General features: G+C 40.5%; 1 protein-coding gene across 4 annotated transcripts in view; it reads left to right on the forward strand.

Moving 5' to 3' along the window:
- Positions 1-1,354: 1,354 nt before the first annotated feature.
- gria4a (glutamate receptor, ionotropic, AMPA 4a) overlaps positions 1,355-17,633 on the forward strand; it is a 172,150-nt gene continuing 155,871 nt past the window's right edge. For all 4 annotated transcript variants that reach the window (XM_084718109.1, XM_084718110.1, XM_084718111.1 and 1 more), the window contains exons 1-2: positions 1,355-1,704; positions 6,595-6,753. In XM_084718109.1, coding sequence (XP_084574235.1) covers positions 1,611-1,704; positions 6,595-6,753 — 253 coding nt within the window. In that variant the 5' untranslated portion in view covers positions 1,355-1,610. The remainder of the gene's footprint in view (positions 1,705-6,594; positions 6,754-17,633) is intronic.

Below are 17,633 nucleotides of genomic sequence, written 5' to 3' on the forward strand. Positions count from 1 at the left end.
CAGCAGCGATCTTCATTGGCCCCTCTTTTTACTTCAAACACTTTCTCCCTTTTGCGTTCTCCCTTCCTTATAATCTAATTTATGTTGAACATCTGCCGGATTTGTGATGACCCGCGTTTGGTTAAATGTTGTCAAGCTTAAAACTTAGGTGGACAACGACCACGAAGTAGGGGAGAGCGGGGATGAAACTATTGTGGGGGCAGTTGCAACCAATAACATAGAAATCACAAACATGGCCACACACCGTACACCCCATCATCAGTCCACGAGCTAAATCTCATCAGTTTCACCAGCAGAATAACTGATTTTTCACATTGAAAGAGACAATAGACAATAGAAAAAAGACTGTAACTGTATATCATGTGTTAGATCTCGTCATTCTGTAGACTTATAATCAGTGAAGGTTTAATTTATCATACTAGCCTATTTTTGGTGCTAGCAAATGTAAAGTCAACAGAGACAAGGGGGGATAAGTAACATTTGTCCTGCTATTATAAGATATATTTCTCAGCTGATTATTTTTGCAAGACATGTCTAGGGTTAGGGTGACGAAGACCGACAGAGGTCTCACCAGTCAAGACGTGTATGTTACAGCGTGGCAGGCTGTTTTATCTGAGGGACAGTCTGTAAGATGAGGCGATTTTGATGAATTGGACAAATTTCATACAACTGCAACATCTGACATGATGAAAACCCTACAAACAGTATGTGCAATGATTTGATTGTGACATTTCATTTGTGGTGTTACAGCAACATTACATTTATAATGTTACTATTACTTATGTTGCTGCTACTTTGTTGAAATATTATAACATAATACTTTGTGTCAGTGGGGAAGTTGAGAGTAACACGCTCATTTGCTTGGAAAAATAACATTAATGAGTGTTGTCTTCCATAAATATGAAGTTCTTTCGTCCTGACAGAGAGGGGCAAATGTGCAACATCAGTTTCCAGTCTGACTGTGTGCAACTCCTTTCTCCAAAATTCGAGATAACAATTTTATTGATAGAGAACGTTGGAAATATGGTTACTCTAAATAAAAAAGTTACTTTAGTCCCTGCTCTCCCCTTTTGCGCGCAAACACACTTATTTTTTGGCTTTTTCCTGACATGAACCCGACCCAGCCTTATCAATAGTCTACAGCTATGAGATTCAGTGTTACAGCAAGTTAAAGTCGGCAGACAGGGAAAGGGAAAAGTGTGAGATGGAGAGGAGGAGAGGAGGAGAGAAACAGAGGGTGTGTGGGTGAGAAAGAGAGGGAGAGACGGGGCGCGCATGTCCAGTTCCTCCATGCAGACTGTTCTCCCAGCTCGCCAATCATTCGAGCGAGTTTCCCCACTCTTTCTCTCTCTCCCTCCCCGTCTGTACATGTGCACCGGACTCGCAGCTCTCTCCCGAGCGGACACTGCAGGGGAAGAAGAAACGAACAAGCCCAACATGGAATAAGGAATACCGCCGGACGAAACGGGGGAAAGAACCTCTCTTTCATCTTTCTTCTTTTTCCCCTTCCTTTTTTTTCTGACGCCTTTTCCCCTCTCTCGCATCTCTCCCCTCTTCCTCTCTCTCGATGTCTCTCAACAGTTTCTGAAGGAATTGAAGGAAAGAAAAAGATGAGGATTATTATTTTTTCTTGGCACTTTCTCGGGGTGTATTCCGCCCTTTGGGGGCTGGCGACAGGGGCATTCCCCAGCTCAGTGCAGATAGGTGAGTTGGAGGATTGCTGATTTTACGCACGGACACTCACATCTGACACACTACACTGAATATCAGTGGATTTTAGCGGACAGCATCCTTGCTGTGGGAGGGCGCACTGGGACCCTCCAAAACACTAAATCACTGTAAAAACTCTAGAAATCCACACGCAGGAATGATTGAACAAGTAGAGAAACAAATTACCCCTCTGGTGCATCTTTTTCTCCAAGATATGTTGCGTTCAGGGCAGATTGGTGCGTCTTCTCCGCTGTGACTCATATGGTTTATAAACGCACACCAACTCTTGCACTCTATCTGTCCCTTTGCTGTATTTGCGTGTATTTTAAAGGCTGTTCTGAGCTCATGAATGTTTCAGCGAGCTTTGTTCCCTTCTAGTCTTCCTCACTGTTTAGACACTGCAGTATTCTCTCTCTCTCTGCCCTTTCCCAGTTACCCCCGTGTCAGTGCGAGGGGGTGGGTAGGGGAGGAGGGGTGTCTTCTTTAAACATACCTTTGTAGATCAGAGATAAAGTTAACTAAACCTAAATCATCATGGGTTTGATCAGTGCATACAGACCACACATGCATGGAATCCCTCCGGTCTCTCTCTTACACACATACACACACACACACACATTCCTACAGGCATGTGTGTGTGTGTGTGTGTGTGTGTGTGTGTGTGTGTGTGTGTGTGTGTGTGTGTGTGTGATAATGAATGCACTGCATCACTCCTTGTGGGGGGCAGCTGGGAGGTCCTATAATGAGATTCGGCTCCTTGACTCTGTCTCCCCACAGCTGCCAATAAACTTAATACGCTAAATATTTTCTGCTTGGCACATACACACACACACACACACACACATAGAAGCACACATATATTTGGTTTTCAAGCATGCACAGTATGGATATGGAGTCATAAAAATGCAAACATAATGTGCAAACTCCTGCAAATATGCATTCAAATACATGTGCAGCAGCATGCGGGTGGACACTTTTATCCAGGGAAGCGTACATGTGAACACGCACGCGTGCACGCACATACAGTATATAACGTAGGTGATCATGCAGAAGTGCACCAGTGCACTGACCGTCCTCCATCAACACTCAGACATGCATACAGGAATGTTCAGCAGGCTCTCCAGTTCACTTGAGGAGTCATTTGCATATCTCTGCATTGCACACAAGTGTAATGTCAGTGGAAACACAGTTTCTTTTTGCATGTGAGACAGATGTGAATATTTGTGGAAACCGGTGCAATAAAATGTCACATTGGGACATACCGAGACTCCTCATCTGTTTGAAGTGCATGTGTATGAATATGTGCATGTGCCTTAAAACAGAAACCGCACAGGAGAGTTTAATGTGAATTAAACCAGATGAATTCTTCTGTTAATGCAGAAATAAGCCTCACACATACACTCAAGATGTGATGTATTGGTGTTTGCATGTGCGTGTTTAGTGTCTGGCTTTGGTTACTGGTCTTCTGATGGGCATCATGGGAAAATTTGAGAACCACAGACAATTAAAAAGGGAATAAAATGTAAACTCTGAGCACGAATGAGACACAGACACACACTCACAGACACACACATAAGTGGCATGTTATATAGTGACGATTGCTCCGTTCAATATGCTCTGCCTCCCGACTCCTCCCCTGTCATCTTTTCTCCCACCCTCCCTTTTCTCTCCCTCTCTCTCTCTCTCTCTCTCTCTCCGGATGCGATGTCAAGGCTGCACAGTCTGCCAGTGTAATCCAATTCAGTTGAGTTGAGTCTGATTCAGTTAAACTTAAGTCACATCAGTTTATTTCAGTGCAGTTCAACCTACTGTGTGAAGCAGTGCAGCAATAATCACAGAATGAACATAAATAGCACATTTATATCAGTGACATCCACAGCAATGCAATGAAATTGCAAGTTCTGTCCAGCTAATGAAAATGTCTGATAGATCAGATGACCCTTATCTCCCTTTCTTTCTCACATATTTGACTGTTTTGTGTTATGTTACTCTGTCTCAAATTTTTTGAGAATGATCCAATTGCAGTCCTCCTTCCAAAGGCCCCTAGTTCTCTGAGCCAACGGAGGCTGATGATGACCTCCCTCCTCATGGCATGGTCACACATGCACAAATGTAAGGTAGTGACCACTGCCTGCCGACGACCCACGTCTTAGCTGATTTTACCGATAAGTCATTTTTACTTGCTTCTCATGGCTGATACCAATAAGATAATCAGTAGATTCACACTTTTGTATTTTAAAAAGAAGTTCTCATAACCACTAGATTATGCACATGTAAGTGTTAGAAATGCAAAGATGTAGTGAAAGCAAATCTAAAACCCCCTTGACAAATGCACTGCAACTGTGTAATTATCTAGAAACTACCCAGAGGAGCTGTATGCGTGGAAAACAAATGTCCATGTTTTTTGGCTCTACCAGCTCCCTAGTCCAAAGCCCAGGTTTTGTCCAATATTTATCATGTATCCCTGAGTGTAGCCAATAGTTCAAGCAAGACACCACCACAGGCCATTAGTCATATGTTAGTGAAGCAAATTCTCTGTCCATGTGTCACAATGTATTTATTGGATGCACAGGCCACCACAGTCTATGACGCTGCCTCTGCTTTTCCCTCTTTCTCAAGAGGTACATTATGTCAACCTCCTCTAGTGTTTGCCACTTTTGTTGTTGTTAGAAACTTTAAAGCTTCTTCTTTAGCGTAAGTTCTGACTCATAAATGAGCCATTAGCAATCCACTAAAATCTGTTTCTGAACAAATTTTAAGCAAGAAAAAAAATCCAGCTGCTGAACCTTCACTCATGTTGGATTTAGACGGCCTAATTTAAAAGTTTGCCGTTGTCCGATGAGGAGCTCAACGCTATTATCAAACTGTAAGTCACCAGTTATGTTATGCACACAACAAATATATTAACGCAACACACTTGTCTTGCTCCTATTTTTCATGAGTTGAAGTAAAAGATCTAAGACTTCTTCTGTACACAGACTTCTTCTGTTTATTTCTCTCAAATTCTGCTCACAAATTTGTTGAAATCTATGTTAGTGAGCACTTCTTTTTTGCCAAAATAATCCATCCACCTGACAGATGTGGCATATAGAGATGCTGATTAAACAGCAGGATTATGACACAGATGTGCCTTAGACTGGTCACAATAAAAGGCCACTCTAAAATGTGTATTTTATCTTGAAAAAAAATTAATTAGGCACTGGACTATGGGTAGTTCACTAAGGAATACAGATACCATTTTTTTTCTTCTTAGGAGGTGAAAGTCATAACCCACTCGACTCTGCCTCTGATTGGCTAGTACTCATTGCCGTCATTGGTTGGGTTGAGTAGGTTTAGGCATGAGAAGTTGGTATCCAGCTTTATGTTAAGAAGCCACAGATCAGTTCCTAATAAATGTCTCTTTTTCAAGATAAAACTGCTAATTTTACTGCTTGGATTCATCAGGCACAGCTGTGTTGCATTACGGCTGTGTTGTCGCCGGAGCTGATTGAGGCCATTCTACACAGTGCTTGTGATTCCACCAGCAGCGCGTCCCAGAAGCTGCTCTCCGCTCTGCTCCACTTCAAATACGCACCGAGTCTAATTTAGACTGATGCCACGTCAATCTGCACAGAGCAGATCAAGCAGGCAGGAAGTCAGACACAGAAATAACATAGATCTGGCTAAATTTCAAAATAAAACACCCTGTGCAGACTTGCGATCATAAAAACAGGCGAAAAGAGACCATTTAACTATGCAGCCTATTTATCCATAGCTCCACCTCTGTAACGCTGCTGGTGGGACATGCACATGTAGAGGACAGGTCAAAACAGTAGCACAGACATGCCATGGAATTGATGGGTTAGAGTGGTCTTTTATTGTGACCATTCCAAGGCACGCCTGTGCAATAATCATGGTGTTTAATCAGCATCTTTATGTGCTACGACCGTCAGGTGGATGGATTGTCTTGGCAAAGGAGAGGAACTCACTCAGACAGATCGTGACAAATCTGTGAACAAAATTTGAGAGAGGTGTCCACAGAGGAAGTCTTTTTTACTTCAACTAATGAGAAATGGGAACAAAAACAAAAAAACAAAACATTACCTGGATGTGCCCTGACTTCTAAAAAAAAATAAAAATACAATACCATTACATCCTCCGACCAGCAGGGGAGTGATAATACCTGCATGAGAGGGGCCCGAGGACAGAGATCAGAGGAGAGAGGTCTGAGGTGTGGCAATTGGACCCTATTTAATTTTTTGGACTCTAAAAATGTCAGCTTCACCATTTCTCATCATCTCTTCTCTCCCCTCTAATTCTTCATTTTGTCAAATGGGCCATATTGAGTGATGCTCTCATCTTTAAAGGCCAACTGACACTTAGCGCTCGCCTCCCTCTCCCTTCCTTTTTGCATGGCCCGTGCTCCTCCTTTATTTCGCTGACACTTTCTGATCCGGTTTTCTTTCATGTCCCCTCCAAACTCATTATCTCTTTGACTGCCTTCCTGTCGGCTTAGTTGTCTCTCTTTTCTTTTCCTCCTCTCTGTCCCTCTTTCCTTCTCTGATTTCATCAATGGAATGTGCAGTGTGGGTATCCACAAGTGTGTTTTCACTCATGTTTATGTGTGTTTGCGAGCGAGGATGGGCTGAAAGACAAATTACCTTTTGTTACAAAGCTAATGAAGATCTTGGCTTTCTTCTCTCTCACCCCTCCTCTGTTTTCTCTGCCCTCCCTCCCTCCCTCCCTATCTGTCTTTCCTTCTCCACATTACTTTCCTTCCTCCTGTCTCTCTCCCTCTCTCGCCACACTCTCACCCGACCCCTCTCCACCCTACAATAACTCACTTCCTCTCCTCTCCATCATGGTTGTCTCCTCTCTGCCCCCTCTCTTTGTCGCTCTCTCCAGGTGGGTTGTTCATTAGGAATACTGATCAGGAGTATACAGCGTTTCGACTAGCTATCTTCCTTCACAACACCAGCCCTAACGCTACGGAAGCTCCCTTTAACCTGGTCCCACATGTCGACAATATAGAGACCGCCAACAGCTTTGCTGTCACCAATGCATGTGAGTATTTTCTCTCCCTCATTTCCTCTTTTTCTTGTTTGTTTGCCCGTCTCTATCTTTCCACCATACTGTTGGATGAAGATGGGTTTAATCAGGATCTGAAGTTCTTATAAAGGATCATCATCCTTGACAAGTACAATACAGTGGCTGAGTGGTCTTTGGTGGATGGGGGTTGTAAAACTTTGCTTCCCTGCAACAGTTGCTGCACAAATTGCTGTTGTGAAAATGTTGATTTTAGACACTGAAGTACATTTTAATGATCCCCCATCGAAAAGTCCTCACTGCAAGGCATTCTGAGGCGATGCCAGTGGTTAATTTTGCCAACAATTATGGCCAATAACATTTTTAAATCATACTTTTGCTTATCCATATTTGCATCTATTCCCACCATCCCATCTGCAAAAAAAGGTAATATTACCCATCACGATTACAGCTTATTGCTACTATAAAATTAATCTTGGAACAGTTGCAGACAGTGGTAAAAATGGGTCCTTTGTGTTCAGAACAGAGGGGAACAGTTGGTACTTGTGTCCTCTCTGATCTTTTGAAGGATGACAGCTAATCTTTCACCATCCCTGTCTACTTGCTGGGAGCTGAGATCTAATCCTTCACACTCCCTCTTGACCTGGAAGCCTGCAAGAGAGTGTTTGTGATGTTTGTACTGGCAAGTGAATGTTAACAAGGCTGTGTGGGCAGCCGGTGGTTGCCAACAGTTTAGAACTGCTCAGCATGCTACAGGTGTCAGTGTGCGTGTCTTGAATATTAAAAATATGATCGTGATAAAAAAAAAAAATTCCCATTTCTTAAAGGACCAGTGTGAGGTATTTGGTGGCATAAAATGGTGAGCTTGCTGATTGCAAACACCTCGCCTCATTCCAACCCTTCCAAGAACCTACAGAGGCCAAATAAATGCAAAAGGACGCATCTAGAGCCGGTGTTTGGTTTGTCTGTTCTGAGCTTCTGCGGAAACATGGTGGTACAACATGGCAGCCTCCATGGAAGAGGACCCGCTCCCTCTGTAAATATAAACAGCTTATTCTGAGAATAACAAAAACACAAGGACTCTTATTTTCAGGTGATTATACACTAATGAAAACATACATGAATATTATCTTCCATTTCTTCCATATCCTGCTAATAAATTAATAAATAATAAATTGTGGAAAAACAATGTCATGTCACATCATACAAACCTATATAAAATTGTTCACAGTGTTACAAAACCATTTCAAAGACTAATGAGAAGGATTCTTTGGTTCTAGTTCTTTTATGCAATTTTTCCCAAATAGCTGCTGTTAACAATGGAAAAAAGCTTGTTGGGACGTGTCTTTGGCATGTATTAAAATGGATATATGTGTGTTTTGGGTTGGAATTATGATAATAAATAATGTTGACAGTACAAGTACAAGTACTTACATTTGGGTACTTGCCAATACCAAGTACCAATATGAGTACTTAATAATGCCATTAAAGTTCTTACAATAACTTTTAAAACATGTTTTATTTTCATTAGATGGTCACTTTCTAAATGTAACAAATCATTGTTTTTGTTTCGTGCTACAAGTGTAACCATAGTTACTATACACATTAAACTTTTAGGTTATTTGTAGTAAGTTACTTTACTGATTTTATGTTCCTTATTAAGCTGTGCAGTTTACTGTGTATAGTGCAGTGCAGTTTACTCAGTATAATAATTTCACAACATTATTATGGACTTACAGAATTAAGTTTACTAATATAAACGTTGTTATATATGATAATTATTCCATTATGATTTACAGGACTTTAACTAGTATTTTAATTTCACATTTACATGTGTAGTATTTTAGTTTCTTCTTCATGTCCCTCTTGTCTGAGAGCTAATTAGTTCCTACCTGTCATTGTTTAGGGGGGACAGGTATGAGTGTGGTACCATGTGTGCATCAGTTTTGTTGACCCTGCTGTGAACCTCAAAGAGTGAAGTTGTGTGTCCTGAGCTGTCAGGCCGTTTTGGTGAAGAATAAGTACATAAAGAGAAGTTGGAGCAGTTTAGTACGAAGAAAGACAGCGGTGTTTTTTCTTCGTCTTCGGATTAATTTGTCGAAGCATCAACTAGTTTCCACCCGCCAGGACTTATTGTTCAGCGGCTGGCTGCGGTCTACAGCTGCACTCTGTGCATTTATTTCAGTTTTACATGGACTTACATGGACATTTACGGACAGTTTCCAGAGTCTCTGCGGTCATTAATGGATGATGTTGAGGACAGAGAGTCTCTCGCTGATGATGACGACGCGTCCAAAGAAAGAGGGTAAGAATCAACAAACACCTTGAACTCTGCATCATGGCGGATCTTTAGATGTTTACTTGTGTCGAGCGGCTACTTTTCGTGACGTGGTGTCAGCTGTGGGGTATCGGAGTAGTTTTAAGAGAAGTACCAGTACGTGAGGACAGAATGGGACCGTTACCCGATGCTAGTAGCGGCATCTGTGCATCCCTATTGACAAATAATGTCTAATTATCTAACACCTCACTTTTGCTCAGTTTTCCTGCTTCTCACTGTACTTCCGTGTGTATTTCTTCACAATGGTTCTGACGTTTCATTTTCGGGTAAATATGTAGTTGGCTGGTGGAGAAAGTTCAATTTCATTTATTTAATCTGACTGTGGAGTTGTCAATGGCCCAACACTTGATCACAGTAGCAGTCCACGTCTTTGCTTAGTACAGTAATTTTCCCGCCTGATGCAAACCAAGATCTCTGAAAAAAGATTTCTGAAAATGATCTGATCATATTTTGTCATCACCAAAAAGTACACTGTAAGAACATAAACGGTAGGAAAACTTTCAAAGCAGCTTACTTTGATAGATTTTGAGTTTTGAACTTAAACTCTTAAGTTCACTAAAACTTTTACCAACTAATAATATTTTGCTGAGATAATTCGCTATCCTTCTTTAGATAAACTCGAATACCTGAGTTTTAGAAACCCCTCAAACTTATATCTCAAACATTGTTGAGTAAACTCATTGAAGTGAAAGTGAATAATGGTTAATAATTTCATTTTTTCAGTTGCAAGCACTTTTTTTCAAGCACCCAAAATAAGGATGAATCAATTTTTGAAATGCACTTTTTTGTTGTTTCTAAAACTCAAAGATTCAAATTTATCTAAAGCAGAAAAGTAAATTAACAAAAGATAATAGCATGGGAAAATGTTTAGTTTATAGACATTTGAGTTTGATTCAAAACAATCGTCTTGTAATTATGAGTTTTCTCATCTTTTTTTTTTTTTTTTTTTTTTACAATTCAATTATTGTCATAATTATTGCTAGTGTTTCATCTGCCAGGACTGTGAGATGTACTCACTTGTTGGGTTTGCTTACTCTAGCTTCTTGCTCTCAGTGGTGGAACTTTGCTCTGGCTCTCTGTGTGTGTTCGCACGACTTAGGAAGTTTGGTTATTTGCTTTCTGGCATCTGCTGAGTGACACTGGTTTATGCCATGCTAATCTAAATGCCTTCGATGTTGTTAGGTGTTGTCTCTGCATGTGCTTGCGAGTGTTTGCCCCTTTGACGTGGGAGCAAATCTCTGAAGGATACCTGTTGTGCAATTCTCTTGCTCATCTGCCTCCTGGTGAGATCTATTCATGTCAGTGCATGAGAAGGGACTGAGGCTCTATTATTACTTTGAACATGTCATTTAAGTTTGTGAATAATTTGAGATTATTCACTTGAACTTTGACAACACAACATTAAAAATTAGAGCAGTGGTGCTAAGCAGTTTGTGGTGGTACAGGTTGAGCTTTGATTTGACCTTTTTACTTGACTACTAAATATGACTTTGAACAGCACATGATTTTTAACTTTTATACCACCAACACTATTGTTCTTGAGTCAGTGCAGCACTCCCATGATACTCTATGCTATAATCTGCATCAAGTGATATCTGCATATAAATGCAGAATATATAGGCGAGTAGATTTTGGTATCAGAAGTACGCTTGGTGATATCTATTTTTCATACCTTCAGACCCTCCAGAAATTTTGCCAGGGTACGGGGTATTATGGCGTTATTTGTGTAAAATTTGTGCAAAACATCTTAACTCAACTACACTCCACTGTACTGAAATTTTCCATTAACATAGGTGGAGCTTATTGTAATAGGGATACTATTCTTACAGCTGGGAAACAACACACACAGGAGTTCTGCCTCGGTCTTCAGAAGCTGCAGCCTTTATGCGTATACAGTAGTTGTCAGGCCTGATCGGAAGCTTTCTGGTTTCCGTCTGTTGTCCAAGTGGTACTGTATCACGTCTGAGCGGTCTTTGTTTGCATGCAGGTTAACAGTCCTATTGGAGAGTAAAAGAAATGGAACACATTTGCGAAAATACAATCTCAAAATGCATCGGCTATTGTCTGAAGAAGATTGTCTGTACACAAAAATTAGCCTTTAGCTCTTAATCAGACTGTAAACAATGACTGATCCATTGGCCACTGTCCCAAGAGGCTAAATCACTGTGAGATGATAACCGATGGGTTTCGAGATTGCCCTTGCTGTAAAATGTGAAGGAGTTCACATCTTTTTGCACTGTCCTTACAAGCTCAATTTCCCTCAAGGGTATCATATCCTTTCCTCTCATATGGTGCATCCATCTCATTTTAGGGAAATTTTCAACTTATCAAACTGTAATGTTTCACCTTCCTATCGTGTTAAACTTGAACAAATTGACTGCTGAGGGCTGTTAACTATAGGCAGGGAAAATAAAATCAATACAGCATAATACCACAACAGAATATTCCTCTTCTTGATATTACATCACTGTGTTTAACAAGATTCTTTACATATCTCTGCAGGTTGTAAATGAAAGCACACACAAGCAGCTCCATTGTCAAACAAGGCTACTGACAATGGCAAAGAAATGGTTCTCAAAAGAGTGCTTCAGTGTCTGAAAGATTTTGAATATCACCGTGCAATTGATTTGTGTTGTGTTACGCACAAGTAAAATAGGTTTAGACATTTTATACCCTTGGAAATTATTGTTGCAGGATTTAACTGCAGCTGAATGCAAGTCGCACAGAATCGTAAATCAAAACTGTGTAATGCAATTTCCTGCCCCCCTGCATTGTAACCCCACATGAATGAATAGATTGGTTAATACAATGATTGGAAAATTAATAGTCCATCTCCTCTACTACCTCCCACCCTCAAATATCATCAAATGTTGCATCTATTTCTGCCCTCTGTTAAGCTGTGTGAGTGGGAAGGTGCATATTGAATATACATCAGGCACAGGTAGCTTGGTTATAATGTAAGGGAGGGGTATGAATTGTATTAGTTATGAGTAAAGGGGTGTCCTGAGTGGAAAAGACTGGACACAATCAGTTCTGAATGTATAAAACAGTCCAGCAGGTGTTTTACAATATGTATGCATGCAGCCCAGAGCCCGACTGACTGAGATATGTTATAATGGGCGCCAGAAACCCCTCGCTCTTTGTACTCTTACTCCGATTTCTGCCCCATCCACTTAAACCCCAATGACCTGCCAGTGGTTTAGTTATAACAAATTTATGCTGTGCAGCCAAACGTTGTTAAAACCCAGAGACATTTATTTTAAATTCTAGTAGATATCTCAGCATTGCCATAGATGTGAAATGTGTCTGGCTATATTTTGGGGAAATGTGTGTAAAGACATATAGAATATTTAATGGTGAAGCAATAATTTTGTCGGATAGTAAGGGATGTTTTGGTGGATTTTTCTAATCTACTTCAGGGATATTAAAATTTGCCAGAAATAGTTTCATTATTGTCAAACAAATCCCGTTAAAAGACCAAAACCAAGAATAAATTGATCCCACTAATTTCCATTTGTCTGACTGAAAACCATTAATAAGACTAAAAAGGCACATTTTGCCATCAGAAAGTTAATAGAGTTTATTTTGAGAAAGATATTAATGTTTTTATCAAATTTAGTAACAATCCATCTAATGGTTAAAAGTAAAATTTCCACTCTGCACCAAAAATTTGAACTTCAAAGTGGTGCTAGAGGAAAAGTCAGTGGATTACTGGACGCCTATGATATCTGCTCCTAACAGTCCATCCTCAAACACAAGCCACACTGTTAAACTGGCTGACATGTTGCTACTGTAGTTTGTTTTGAAGCCACATGTCCACTGCACGGCACGGCTCAGCTTAACTTGGCTCTACTTACTTGTGAATAGTACCTGGTGCTTTTTTTTGATATCACCTTGGTCAGGTTTCCAAGTGAGCTGAACCATTACAAAAGGGTGACGTGAAAACGCTGCAGACCACCGATTGGTCAGGGGGAATCGTGACAGGACTTGTAACTCTCTTGGTACGTCCTGCACAAACTACAGCATTTTGAAATAGCTACCATCAACGGCGAACATGATTTTTTTTTTGTTCACTTGATTTAGATTTTTTAAAATGGCAGCATGCAAAACTACGCTGTGGTCAACTGACGAGTGCAGGTGAATCAAGAACATCATTAATCAATCATTAATATCTTCTGTTATAACAGTAGCGTTTTTGTGTGTGTGTATAGTGAGTGTGTGAGGAAAAAAGGAAAAGGTGAGCTGTAAGGTCATCAATTTTGCCATAAATGTACAGCGTAGGTTTCAGTTTGTCAGTGAGTAAAGGCTGCAGCTTCTTAAGACCAAAGTAAAGCTCCTGTGCAGGGGTGGACTCAGTTATTTTGCGGCCCTTCACATCCCTTGTTCTCCCTCTTTTTAAATCACCGTATGAAGGAAAAGCCATTCCATAGACATTTATTTCTATTTCTTTCTTGCAGCCTCAGGAGAGAAGCTGTTCTCAAATCTAGTGGTAGTGGATACTTGTATATTTTTGAGATGGCAGTGAGGTGAACTGTTGAGCCGATTATTTACACGAGTTGGCTAAAGTCCTCCTTAATCATTTCCACAGGTCTTGGATCAGGGGATAGTGCAAGTTAGCAGGGAGGACCTTAAAAATAAAATAATTAATTAGCGAAAAATTAAAAACTGAAAATTCTTATATGAGGCATTTTGTGACATGATTGCTAGCTTGGCTAGCTTGCTAACCAAGGACAATTGTCAACCTCTGTGGCTTAATGGTAAATCCCCCTCTCCGCCTGTTTCTCAACTGCTGCAAAAGTGACATTTGTTATCATTTTGAACATGATGTCAGGCAGTTTCACACCATACTATCTGCAGTGGAAAACAAAATAGAGCAGAATACCTTGTACCAAAAGCGAGTCAAGTTTATCAGTACCACGCAGAGGAAAAATGGCCTAATACACCAAATGTGTATTCATCCATGGCTGAAAATAGTCCCGAACAAATGCATAATTCATCCCTGTTTGAGTAAAGTTTGCTAACAGCCACAGTGCCCAGCTGTTTGAGAAAATTAATCAGTCTGTTTAAAAATGAAACTCTATATTTATGACCCAATTTTAAAGATTTATGTCTCCAGTCGAAACGAATGGGCTTAGGGCTGTGAGATGCAAACAGAAGAGGAAAATCAGACAGTTTAGAGAGAGATTGTTGGTTTTGGTTTTTTCTTGCTAACAATAAGAAAAGCATACAGTAGAATAACGCCAGCCTTATCCTTTAAGATTTTCTTTATTTTACTTTCAGCTGTCTTCATCTCCTCACCTGTTTGTCTTTTCTCATTTCCCTTTCCAGACCTGACCTCCCTGTCTGTCTGCCTTTCTCTTATAGGTGTACACACACACACGCGCACACACACACACACACACACACACACACACACACACACACACACACACACACACACACACACACACACACACACTGTCGAAGGCATCGGGCCATAAGAGGAGGAGTGTTTGGAAAATGAACCTCTTCTATGTGAACCGTCTGCTCTCTCTCTGCAGGCTACACATAACAAGCGTAACCACTTCTCTCCCTCTTTCCGTCTCTCTTTCTTGCCCACTTGCTTCCTCACTCCTCTCTCGTTCTCTTCTCCCGTCACTCTCCTCCTTGTCTCCTCATCTCCTTAGATTCTCTCTCTCCCTCTCCTCCTCTGCTTCTCTATTCTTCGTCATGTTTTGCCGTCTCTCCCCTCCGCACAGGCGTGGTGAATGGATCTCTAAATTAATCCCTGACTCTTGCTCCGGGTGGTGAGCAACGCTCCGCATTAGAATAGGGAATTCTGCCTCTGACCTTGGCTAGTTCCTCTCTATTCTCGTATTCAGGAAGCGTGAACGGATCATAAAAATCCCTGGTCCCCATCGTTTTCCCTATACACCGAGGAATACAACCCATTTTCTTGTCCAGGGTCACACACGCATATATCCTCTGCTGCCGTCAATCTTTCTTTGTTGTTTCCTGCGTGCGCATGCATGCCTGTGTTTCTGTCTCTTTTGTGGTATATAGGTACGTGTATATGTGTAGGTGTGTGTTTATGTCTGACTTCTTCCTCATTGTGTTTGGGTCTGCGCGCATGTGTGCGTTTCTTTTTGATGTGCCTCACTATTCCACTGGGCTCACCACCGTGTCTCTATTCACTGGCTTATAGAAAATAATGCACATGGATTAGCATGACCAGAAGCTGCAGTGAATGTGTGTGTGTGTGTGTGTGTGTGTGGGGGGGGGGGGTGGCATTTCTGTCCTAAATGCACATGTGCAAACCTGTGTGTGCACAGACACATATGAATGTGACTGTGTGTGCATGTGTGCGGTGAAGAAAAAAAGTCAGCTGAGACAGAGCATGATGAAGATAGACAGAAAGTGATAAGGTGAATTAGGGACGGAGGAGAAAGAAATGGAGAGGAAAGGATTTGTAACAAAGAGGTGGTTATGGCTGCTTTGTGGTGCCTGAGCTGAGAGATACACTGATGTGCTGTCATGCATTTAAATGTGAGTCTTGATTTTCAGGATGATACTTCTATTTTAATCCATTTCATGCCCAAAACTAAGACAAAAGATGAGTAATTTTATTCTAATCTGTGCTGTATGTACTTGGATTGCCTGCTAATAATGCACTTAACTGTTAGTTGTTAAGAAGAGTCTTAGGCGACTAAGTTTTTATTACTCTGTTAGGCCCCGGAACAAAGTATCAGAAGATTGTTGTGCCATGAACCTTTTCTCATGTAACAAGAAGTCACTTACCAGTGCACTGCTGGAATTCTGGAAAGATTGTATAGTTTGTGTAATGTAACTTGTGTAATGGCATTCATCAACCATTGTGGGGTGCTGTAGGATTCTGGCTTCTGACACTCTGACACTGACACGTGCAAGTGTGAAAGACGGCCCTCATTTAATTTCAAATAGTTACGTATGAAACAGTTTGATACGTAATGTTCCAAAATGCTTTATTGTTACACTATGAGTGAGGTGGCTAATACATTTCTTCACTACAGCTGTTGCAGTTCAAATTTGGCACACACTTCTCCAATATTACACGCAAATGTTGAGTATAAGTGAAAAGTACTACCCAATTCTCAATATGTGCTGTTCAGTGTCAAACATTTAAAAATAGAGAATAAATTGCAAACGTGTGGAAATTGGCTCAAAATATGGAAACTTGAATGGAATGTGGATCAGTAGTATTGTAAGTCTGATATCCGATGAATATCTTATGTCAACATCGAGCCCTACTACCAATACTGAATCAAACTGGTCCCATCTCAAGTTGGCATTAGCTAGTAAGCTCAGTTAGTGGTCCTATTAGAGTGGGACACAGCTTCAGAGACTGCCAGAGGCCAGTTTGACCATAGCAATGGTCTGTTATTCACAGCAACGGCCTGCTAACGTTAAAATGTCATAATTGACCAATCGCAATTGAGTATTTGACAAAGCCGTCTAATATTGTTACTCAGGACATTCTGATGCTCCAAATATATGTAAATGTATTAATACAGTATATATTAATATATTTAAATAATTTAATTCATCTCAGAAATGTCCAACAGCTAGTTAGCTAATGGCTTGAATTGATGACTACAAGTCAATTAGAAAAATCTTTAGGGGGGGGCAGTCCTAGTACCTACTGTACTGTACAGCAGAAATGATAATGATGATCATGTGTAGTGTGGTGCAGTGGTTTTGGATGGTTGATTATTGCGGTGAAGCATAACCTCATTTGTCATCTAGAGTTAATATAGATTGTGCCTATAGTGAATCATTCACAAATCAATACTGCCACAGATTGCATTTGCATACCGGCTGCACCTGATTATCTTTGCAGGCTGACTGAGTCAAACTGTCGCAGTCAGAATCTCCTTGAGGTGTCACTCTGGTTTTGTTGTTAGCAGTTAAGGGCAGAATTAATTAATGCAGAGATGTGCAGAGTGATAAGGCTTCTGAATTAGGATTTGTAGTCCCACACTCATACACCCATGACAAGAAAAAGTTCCCATCTTATCAGTCCTCACATCATTAATTACTGCATTTGCATTAATATAATATTCTAATGAAATATTTACACTTCACCTCAGTGTTACCTTGGCTCATGCTGGCTGTTGGCTCTCAACACTCTCAGAGCAAATCTGTGATCTTCACACACTTCAGGACCTGAGTCATATAAAACATTGTTGATAAGGTGTGATTTTGTCGGGGTCATTACTGATTCGGTCCATAAAATGCCAGAAAACTGTGAAAATCGATTAATTAATTATCCATGCCATGTTTGGATGTATTTTTCAACTAGTGATCAGTCTGGCAATAATTTTTCCAATAGTTGATTAGTTGTTTGGTCCATAAGGTGTCAGAAAATATTGATCAGTGTTTCTTGTTTTAGTAAAGAAACCAGAAAATATTCATATTTAAGAAGCTGAAATCAGATAATTTTATATTTTTTCTTTAAAAATTACTCAGACTGATTATTAAAATAGTTGGCTTTTAATTTAATACTCAATTAAATGTTGCAGCACTAGTCAAAATAATAAAAGGT

Source organism: Lutjanus erythropterus, chromosome 4, assembly GCF_056507025.1.
Source record: "Lutjanus erythropterus isolate fLutEry1 chromosome 4, fLutEry1.hap2, whole genome shotgun sequence".
In the NCBI taxonomy this organism is placed as follows: Eukaryota; Metazoa; Chordata; class Actinopteri; order Lutjaniformes; family Lutjanidae; genus Lutjanus; species Lutjanus erythropterus.